General features: G+C 43.1%; 1 protein-coding gene across 3 annotated transcripts in view; it reads right to left on the reverse strand.

The window, feature by feature from the left end:
* Positions 1-10,685, reverse strand: part of arhgap4b (Rho GTPase activating protein 4b) — a 33,377-nt gene extending 22,692 nt beyond the window's left edge. For all 3 annotated transcript variants that reach the window (XM_076740347.1, XM_076740346.1, XM_076740345.1), the window contains exons 1-4: positions 10,546-10,685; positions 2,958-3,318; positions 1,332-1,503; positions 1,061-1,223 (exon numbers count right to left, since the gene is read on the reverse strand). In XM_076740347.1, the coding sequence (XP_076596462.1) occupies positions 1,061-1,223; positions 1,332-1,503; positions 2,958-3,027 (405 nt within the window). In that variant the 5' untranslated portion in view covers positions 3,028-3,318; positions 10,546-10,685. The remainder of the gene's footprint in view (positions 1-1,060; positions 1,224-1,331; positions 1,504-2,957; positions 3,319-10,545) is intronic.
* Between the last annotated feature and the right edge of the window lie 226 nt (positions 10,686-10,911).

The raw sequence follows: 10,911 nt of genomic DNA on the forward strand, positions 1-10,911 counted from the left end.
TTAATCTGGTAGCATTGAAAAAAGTCTGGAGCTTATTGCTCTTCCAGAAGATATAGCTGACAGAGTGGAGTGACATCACTTGTGTATTAGTGAAACTTGATATTTGTGTGGTGATGAGCTTGTTCTGCTTCATTGCTGCAGATATTGACAGTCTGTAGAAAACTGCTGAAATGAATACGCAATTTAAAAGAAGAGGGACTTAAGTATGACATTTAAGAAAGTTACAACCTTATTTTAATGGTTTTGTTTCTGTTGGTAATGATCATTTTTTACTCTGATACAGTATCTTGAGCACAAAAACTCTGTCAGATACAACTGTACAGCTACACATAGGTATAAATAGGTACCTACATTGAGGGTAAGGGCTAGGCTGCAAAATGTCCTTGTCATTTAAGACAATGGACAGCTTTTCAACTACACCCAGGTCAAAAAGTAATATACTTTAGTATCTTAGAGTATAGAAAAGTCATTAAAAGTGCACTTTTACTTTCACTTAATTGTAAGTATATTTAAGAATATTTCCAACACATTGGTGATATGATACAATTGTAGGTGCATTGCTCATGAATCATGATTGTCACTGGTGTACTTCATTACACTTAAAGTTGTGCCAATTTAGCATTTACACCTCAAGTATATTCAAGTATTACTCAAGCAGTACTCAAAGACTACTTGAGTACACTTAAGTATACGTGAAGGCAACAAAAATAGTGCCGTGTACGTACCACGTTCTTCCAAAAGTAGAATTTGAGATTAATATTTTTTCACCTGGGCATTCACCTTTGTTTGTTCATTCTCAGTTTCAGATGATTTGCTGTTTAAACTGCATCTAGCAGCACATCTCTATATCTCAGCGCTGAATATGATCAGTCATCTGGACCATTTGCTCAGAGGAATGATGACCTTCAAAATAAGACTCAGCATGTATAAACAAGAATTTGGATTTGAATGGGTTATTTGCATACTGGGCCAGGAGGACTTGGCACTGTACTTCACTGTAAGTCTCGGATGCCTCCAGTATTTCTGCATGCATTTGACCTAACACCAAACATTCACTCACCCGTTTGTGCAGACGGTGTGTATCCTCCGTGCTGTGTGTCAACCGCTGTGTGAGCGTGTTGCAGCAGGTGTCACCCAGTGCTGCATGTTCCCGGCTCTCCAGACGAGTCTGAGTCAGCAAAACAGACCAGACCTGACACACAGACTGACCCCACTGCTCCTTCCTGGAGAAAACAGACAAGCTTACTGAGATGTGGCCTAACGAAACACCCTGGAATCACCCGAGAATTAGAAAAGGCACATGTGCACTCCCACGCTGTATTCACACTTACTTCTTAGTCTTGTGAGTGAATCTCTCGGTGAGTTTGTCCAGGGCTCGCGCATATTCTGCCTCGATGTCTCCTCTGCGCCGGAGAAACTCTGAGAGGTCTGAGAGCTGCTGCTGTTTCACCTCCACCTGAGAGTCTAAAATCTTGATCTGGTCTGTCAGTTGGGCCCGCAGGTCTGACACACACACAGATAGACAGACAGACAGACAGACAGACAGACAGACAGACAGAGATGGACAGTGAGAGACAGAGATGGAGAGAGAGAGAGAGAGAGAGAGAGAGAGAGAGAGAGAGACAGATAGAAGACAGTAATTTAAGTCAATAGATGCTTGTAACCCTAGACACATACTGACATATGCAAACTCAGTGAGACCACATACACATACATACATGGATGAGCAGTGATGAGACTTTTTTTTTTTTGCAAGAGGTTTCCAAGATTCCATTTCAAGATTACTGAGGTTTTCTTTACTGTATGTGTATTTCATGTCTTTATGCCTCATATTAATAAATTATCAAAAAAAATAAAAAATAAGATCCATGCTGCTGCTCGCGAATGCATGTATGCACAGGCATACAACGTACAGTATGGAAGCATATAGCATGTGAATAAGGCATACACGTGAAGCTAATCACGAATCACACAACAACTGAGTTAATAAGAAATGAATCCAATTAGAGCACATGATCACACAGTTCACCCGAACGACATCCCTCTGCACAGTTCTTCCATGAAACAAGAATTCAGAAAATGCTGTCTATTTGGAGGTGTGATTAACACTGTATTAATTCGACTGCAACAAATAGATTAGAACACACAGCTCACTTCTAATAACCCAACATAACCTTGTATTATGCACACAAGCTTGTATGCAAACACAGCTAAGCAGAAGCGACATGGCCTGGCGCTGCACTTTGGTTTGAAAAGGCTAATACAAACATCATTCCCTCAAATAACACCGCCTTCACATTGCCCTCTCCTCTCTCTCCCTCTCTTCTGTTTTTTTTACCTGCTCTTGGCTCACTCTTCCTTTTCTTCCTCCCCCCCTCCTCACCTCCCACCCCAGTCCGCCCTCTCCCTCTTCCCCTCTTTACTCTTTTTCTCTGTCTCTGTGTGAGTACACAGCCTGGGGCTGACTGGATGTGAGGAGACAGCATCACTAATACTGGCTATAAATACATCCTTGTAGTACAGTACAGAGAGCCACCCAACCACGGCCTGCACCCTCAAAAACACAGTATGTAACACACACACACACACACACACACATTTTATAACACCAATATCAGTTGTGTTCATGTTTTTACTTTGATTAAAAGCATGCTGTGTTCCTATGGACCATAAGAAACTCTGTATGGATGGTCATCAGGCTCCAAAGAAGGGTGATTTCATCAGTTTGTGACAATGCACAATATATGCACAGATGCATTCAGTGAGAGTCCATGGCTAGATGACTGTGTGACTGAGCAACAACTGCATACATTCATACATGAATGCACATGTGCTGTTTTATATGCATTCATGCATGCAGGTAAGTGCACATGCACAAACAGAAGTGCAATAAAAGGCTCAGACACACACAGAGACGAGCACATGCTACGTACACACGCACATCTGGAGTGACTTACCTTTCATCTGCGATTCGTACTCGGCCAGACTCCCCTTCTCCCTCCTCAGTTTTCCATGTGAGGTCATCATCTTTGACTCCTTGACTCTGGTCTGCCTCTGAGACCCTCCTTCCTGAACCTTGATTGTTCTCGTAGCCTCACAGTCTCCCCTCACAAAACCTTTCAGCCTCGGCACCTGCTCCGGCTCTGCAGTCCGTGACCTTTCACCCTGACCCCTTTGGCCTCTGCTGTTCTACAGCTGTGTGCAGCACATCAGCATCAGTGTCGATGGGCTGGGCTTGACAGGGATGTGAGTCGTGTCGATAGGTCCGTGGATTCCCCTGGGTTTCTGATATGAATACTGATCCATAGGTGGACTGGCCTGAGCAGCAGACAGAGGGAGACATAAAGAGAAGAGAAGAAGTAGATATGAATGAGAACAAAGGGAGATTTATTGAGACCAGAATGAAAAAATGAGAGAGGCAGACGAAGAGGACAAATGAGGCCAGGACGACAAGACGGAGAGGGACAGTGACACCAGAGAAGGGAGATTTAATAGGAGGGACAGTGGGGATGGGGGGCAGAGCCCAGAATGGACAGTAAGAGGGCAGAGTGATGGGATGTGAGGGAGGAAGGATGAAGGATGGGGGATGGGAAGATGAGAGGTGATGAGTAACAGCAGTAATGAAGGACATTCAGCAGCCTGAGGTCAGGGGTTGGGGGTGTCCATAAAGGTAATGGTAACATAAACAAGCAAATGCCTCCAATTATTCTTTTACACACACTGTCTAAGCTTCACCAGATTCCACAAAGAAAAAGGTCAAAGATGAGAAATCTAGAGCCACAGGAGGAAGCTGTGAACACTCTTTGGAGACCCACCCGAAACTGGCCTGTGATCATTGAGTTTAAACTCGCAATTTATTAATATATTAACGATTTCTCGCAGTTGCTTTGTGTGTTATCACTGTTGTTAAGATGTGCTAAAGGGAAACTCCACCGATCTCACACATCACAGTCAGTTTCCTCATCATGAGAAGTGCTGCTCAGCTCAGAGATTTACGGCTGTAAAGTGTCCTGATGTCAACAGGGTTAGAAACTAGAAAGTTCCCGATTCCTCTTTCATAATGTTATTCTAATGATTTCCTACATTTGAATCTATTATTTCGACTTTGTTTGCTAGGGGATGGGTTGAAATACTACAATACCCATGAGCCTCACCCACTGTTGCTGTGGAGAATTAGCCAGTAAATGTCGTAAATCAGAGCTGTTGCGGATTCAAAACACTTTGTTGCCGCATTTTGTGAACAAAACACATCGGCTTTGGCCAAATTCATCCAAAGCTGACCCAGAATCCAAATTTAATTCATTTAAGCTGCAGATTGTATTTCACTTTTCTGAGGTTGTAATCTTTATCTTTCAGCAGCCATTAGTGGAACCATGTTACAGAATATCAAGCTCTGTGATGTTGGGATGTTTCTGACTGAAATCACCCTGGGAGTTGTAGTTTTTATGTACACTTGTTTGTACTGTCAACCTTTCATCAAAGAACCAGATATTTTGTGACACATTTGTTAATCTTTTGTACTGACTGTATTCAGACAACGCATGGCGAACTCTGAGGCAGCACAACTGCATATAAAATAAATGGAGACAGCCAATTAGACAAAAATTCACCAGGGATGACATGAATGTCAACGATGTGAAGGCTCATACATGCGAATTAAAAATGTTTCAAGTTCAGCACAAACACGCCTTTACATATAAACATACAGATGCAGAGGGAACAGGAGAGAGTTCAGTGGGGAAAATCACAGAAAGATCCAGAGTTTCTGGCGAGTCCTGGGCTCAGTCTGAGGCTGAGCTGAACACAAACACACAAGAAGGCCCACTCCTACACACAGCCGGCTGTTGCTAGCCGTCTTACAGCTACCGTCTGAAGAGTTGGTACATTGGATGTTTGGGTGAATCAAATCGGTTTGCACAAACGGCCCAGTGGTCAAATTCAGGCGAGAGTTTCACTTCACTCCAAGCTATGGAAGGGCTCCAACTGTGATTATGTAACATTGTCTAGGGAGAAAGTGAACAGGACTTTTACTTCCAGAACCAAAAAAGCAGAAAGCATGTGTGACAAACTGGGGGAATTCATTTAAAAGACACGGCTGTTCATCAGGCAGAGAGGGCGAAATTAGAGGATGCATTGAGATGCATTATGGGAAGTGTAGGATCCAGTCATCTGGGACAAAACTAGGGACTAACACTCATCTCAGCCTCTGCTGCGTTGACTCTTTTTTTCAAAACCTGTCTCTTGCAAGTTTTCCAGCTTTATAGAAGTCCAACACTAAATCAGTGGAGGACGCCTTTAAGGGGAGATTACACCTCATTTTAAATGACTAGGACTGCTGGAAGCTGTCGAATAAGAGGGCTAACTGGGCCCTGCTACATTTTAAAGGTTTAAAGGCTTACATTGCATTACACCCAGACATTTGCATGGATGTTCATTCGTCAGCGTAAACCGTACTCAGATGATAAGATCACACACACACACACACACTTCACTTGCCACATCCTGTGTCAGTTTCTCAATTCTTGCAGTGGAGTGGCAACATGTGCCCTTTCCACCGGAAACATTGTTCCTCAATCAGCCTCAAAAAATATTACTAAACTTTATATATATATTACTATATTTTTAGTTTGGTTCAAACCCTGAACAGTAACTGAAACAAAACCTGACCCGAAAGTTACACTTGCTCCAACGGCTGATATAATGTGGCCTAACGCTAACCTGATTTCATGTGGTCTCCATTAAACCACAGAAAACTATTGTTGATGCAGGTTTCAAAGTATGACTGTAACTGTAACTAAAGCCTGTCACTCAGGACTTGAGAAGTGCTGTTAGATCTCTACTCTCATATCCTCTCCCCAAACTGTGCGGTGGGTGTGATCCAGACACAATTCAGTGGATGCTTCAGACAGAACTAGAGAGTAAATGTAGAAGTGAAGCGAACAAATGCAAAGAGATTTCTGCAAATGAGACTGCGAGGGCCTCGAGACCTTGGAGGCTCCAGAGGCCTTCACCAGCGTGCGACCTTAATCTGCACAGAACAAAGCGAATGTAAATGATCTGAGAAAGAGGGGGGGTTGAGAGAGATTCAGCAAAAGACAGGGGGAAAAAGAGAGAACACAATTTACGGCCGGGGGTGGGGGGCGGGGGCAAAAGGGGCAAGGAGATGGAGGTTATCTGGGAACAGTGTTTCATACTTAAAGTCAAGGTCACTGAAAGAAGGAGGTCATGTGGTTCACGTGGTGAATATAAAGCAGACTGAGGACCGGAGAGGATACATGTGGTGCAGCGTGATAGATCCTTATTACTTCTAAGGGGATTTTCAGTTAATTTCCTCTGAAGAAAAAACTGAAGTGCTGAACTGTTATACAAGTGGTGTACTGGGTTATGGCCAATACTGTGTGGGGATTTCCTGACATCGCCGAGAGAACCAACCACACTGTGCTACGTTGACCCTGTTACTGTACACAACATCATCTTGTGACATGCTTCTTGCAGAAATCTATCCCCATTTTTCAAATCCTTACAGCTGCATTGTTTCTTTACAGCTGAGTGGAAAATCACCCCTGATCCCCGCGAACCTGGGACAAAGCCCAACCATTGCTAATGCAGCGAAAAATGTCAAAAAGATAACACACGGGTGTCAATGGCACCCTCTGATAGATGATCTCACTTCCTGAAAAGATGACTTTTGGGAAATACGAGGTTTCAGCTGAACTGCAGCAGCAGGCACAGGCGCTGAAGTGTCGTCTTTATCAGCGCAGCGCGATCGCAGATAAGCACTGAAATGTTAAAAGGCCGTGTGTCGAACATGATCTTTTGCTGTCAGACGTGCCACAGCTATACATCCGCTGCTCTTAACGAGTCAGGAAGAGTCAGGTGTGACTCTCATCTGTGTGACAGACTGATTGGAGAGGCTCTTATAGACACAAACATGATTGGGAGAAGATCCATGTTACAAATTATACTGCTGGAGGAAGCGGGGAGATAAACAGTTGGAAGAATATCATAGAGTAAAATAGATCTCACTGGAAAACTCTGAACAAAAAATGGTTTTAAACATTAAAGTGCACAACAAAATGCAAGCACTGACAAGTGATTAATGCCGTGTGTGCACCGTGTTACCTTGCTGACATGAAGGCATTAGATGAAGTTATCAACGACAGACAGAGCCCGTGCTGTCAAAGCTATACAGCTTACAGCAGCTTCTGTCCGACAGACCCCTTCATGACCTGAAGTTGTTTCAGCAGGAGATTAAAATGTGTTTCAGTTTACGGAAGAGCAACAGCTGCTGGGCTCTGTCATGTATTATCTTTTCTTAAATGATGTTATTTGGATGGACATACAGTGTCTGGGAATGACGGTACAGGTCCCTCCAGTGAAAGATGGCTTAATTAAAGGGGCACTGCACCTCTTTTACACATCAAAGTCAGCTTACTCGTCTTCAGAAGTACGACTCAGACTGTGGAAACAGTTGTATAACATCGTCTTTGGCTTGGAGGCAACAAATTTGAAAGAGAAAGCCTGCGTTGCCAACTGGGGTGTGGAGTTTGGAACTCGTGGGTGTTTAGCAGGCAGAAAGATACTGATGAAGAATTCTATCAAGCTGCATTGTGGGAACTGTAGGATCCAGAGTTCTTGGCGCTTGACCCATACTACACTAAAAGTTGGGGTATCGTGGCCTCTGCTGCATGGACTTTGACCATTTTTTTTAAAAACTCTGTCTCTTCGTACCCCGGCTCTGTGACAGAGCATTCAAACGGCAGCAGCAGCTCTTTAAAATGAGCCAATGTAACTTTTGCTGAACAGCAGCCACTGTGGCCATGAATAACAATCACAGGATAATGCTAGATGCTAGAACAGTAGAACAAGAATAGAATAGTTATATAGTCAGTGACCTGACTCTGCAATCTCAGTTTGACAGCAATATCTACCCTATGTTGTGTTTGCTATTATTAGCCACATTAAGATACTGTTGTATTCAAGGCTGTAGCAACAAAACCCCTGATTGTGTTGAACTGAGTGCTGACGAATTTAAGTTTCCATTCATAAGAGGAAGACAAGTGTTATTTCTTCTTTCAAAAGTTCCACAGTCTCACTTTCAGATGAAATATACATGAGCAATCAGGTGCTAAGCCTTTTCTTTCTCGCAGGCACGCTTCTGCAAAACACTGAAGTTGATCTACTTTGAACCCCCGGAGGCTAAGTGACATGTCCGCTCATTCATAGGCTGCTGGATTTCAGAGCAGATCTGAAGGCAGCTCATACATCCCAGCCTGAATGCACTTCAACAGGTAGAGTGGCCTCATACTGGCTGTGGCCCCAGGTTTCATTTAGAATGTGTCATGAGATTTAGGGCGATGCAAGATTAGCTATGCAAAGTCGCAAAATCCAAATTCATCACTGACAAAGTTTGCTTCTTGCTGGAGTCTCTTTACGCTCTTTCTCAATTGCTACTTGTGCATTGCAAACAGGAAACCATATCATAAAACGCCACCACAGGTTTTTACTCTCGTGCCGTCTGTGGAGAATTACTCTGTACCTGCAAATCTCACACAAAGTTTTCAGCAGCAGCTTAATCCTGCTTGTGATCAGTGCCAAAACACACATCACAGGGACACAGTTTCAAGGTGGCAGTGGAGAACTGTACATTATGCATCACTGTAGTAAAAAGTTGTATATAAGGTGGACAGTTATAATAAAGTGGTGGAAATTAATAGGCTTGGCAATGTAGATTGGTAAGTATATTTTCCACACAGTATAAGGTGCCCTTCAGATTCTGGCATGGCACCTAATTGCACTAACATCAAGGATAACTTGTCATGAGTCGGGGCTACAAAATTAAAGTCAAGGGGCACAGAAAAATTTCCACTACAGGCTACATTTCTCAGGTCCTGCCAAGGTGGAGTGTTATGTAGAGGATCATTTATAGGTAATGTTTGTGGAATGCATACCTGTACGTCCTGGCAGAGGGTAAACATTAAAAAAAAAATGAATAAAGAAGTGAAACGAAAACAGTTCAGGACAGTCAGGCACTCTGAGCCTGAGAAACTGTCAGGTTGGCCACATCCGCTGCTCAGGCCCCGCTGAAACCTCCACTTCTCCTCCAGCATGCTTTCTATGGCTGAGCTCAGTTGGGGGTCAATTCAGATTTTGGTTCTGTTGTTAATTTTGATCCAAGGTTCTATTGAGATACTTGTCCTAAAGTAATTCCTTTTTTTTTTTTTTGCTTGCTTACTTTAAAGTTCTATTTTTGGAGACAAATATTGCACTTTTTACTTTAACTGCATTACATTAAAGTGATGTGTCCACATAAATGCATCAATAATTACAGTGCAATAATATATTATTCTGAAATGGGGCATTCTGCATAATTAAAGCATATTCTGAATACTGAAGAATGAAGTAGTATTCATAGGCATGTACTTTAACTGAAGGTAAATGTATAAGTTTGAATGCATGACGTTTACACAACGTGTAACAGAGTATTTTGACACTGTGGTATTTCTGCTTTTACTAAAATAGCCTGAACGCTTTTTCCAACACTGTAACATGCACATGAAAAACACCATTTGTTAAACGTTCCTCACCGGTATGAGGCATATCCTGCATGTTTGTCTGCGCAAAACAACTGCTTTCTTAGCTGTTCTGATGCAGCAAAAGCGAGAGGGTCAAGCATCATTTTAGAGCCGGCTGGACTTGCTTTCTGAGGGCAATTTTGAAAAGTACAGTATTTCACCCTCAAAGCTGCATTGCTATGATTAAAATCAACGTGGACACTCAACAGACAGCCATAATCTGAGCACAAGCATACTGTATGTTTAAGAAACCGCACCTGATGCTGAAACTGGACCTCCCCCTAGGATTAGGAAAACTTCAACTCACCAAATTAAAAAAAAAAAAGACCTACAAGAGCTTTAAACATCATAATTTCTTTGGCAAGGCTGGTCTGAACAGTACCATCACAGTCTTTGTTGCTGCACTGTAAACCAGCAGCACAAAGGAAATGCTACTTTGCAGATGCCTCTGAGAAGGATGTTTGAGCCATTTGCTTATCTTCATTATATAATAACAGAATGTACATTAGCTGTCAATACAGTTTAGTTTATGGGGTGAGGAGGGGGGGATTCTACAGCTTTAACAGCGCAGGGCTCAGGAGTGTTGAGTTATATTTACAATGACCGTAAATCACCCCATATGGTCAAGGCTCCACACAATGGCCACATAAACACCTCAGCATAATTACACAAGCATGTAAACACACAGAGACACACACACGCGCACACACAGAGCAGTGAAAATGGTGCACACATATTACATAATTGATACCCCTGACAGAAGCCTACATCCATTTGTCCACTTAGAAAAGCCCAAGTGAATACAGCGTCCCTTTAAAACACTAAACTGTACAGAAATACAAATTCACTTGAGACACACAAGTACACCAGCATGCATTCACTTTTACACACACGCACACACACACAGATATAGACATGTAAACACACAGGTTGTTCCTGGATTCACGAGCGGCATGACAGCCGTACGTACCTCACTTTGTGCTCTTCTTCTGTCTCTATCTGTTCCTCAGCTCTCCTCCTCTCTTCTCATCCCTCGCTCTTGCTCTCTATCTCACACTCACTCACACACACATACACACACACACAGAGAGCAGTGTGTTTGAATCTGACAGATTTCTCTCAGCTCAGTACCCTCCTCCCTCCCTCCCTCCTCCCTCTCCCTCTAATTTCTCAGGCGCACACACACACATACACAAACACTCAAAAACAGCCCTCCCTCCCTCCTTTCTTTCTTCCCTCTCCTGCCAAATATGCCAAATAGCCTCCCCTCTCTCACTCGCGCCAGAGCTGCCTCTCTCCTCCCATTCCCTCCCTCTCTCCTTCTCTGCCTTGTGAA

Source organism: Chaetodon auriga, chromosome 10 (assembly GCF_051107435.1).
Source record: "Chaetodon auriga isolate fChaAug3 chromosome 10, fChaAug3.hap1, whole genome shotgun sequence".
Taxonomy (NCBI): domain Eukaryota; kingdom Metazoa; phylum Chordata; class Actinopteri; order Chaetodontiformes; family Chaetodontidae; genus Chaetodon; species Chaetodon auriga.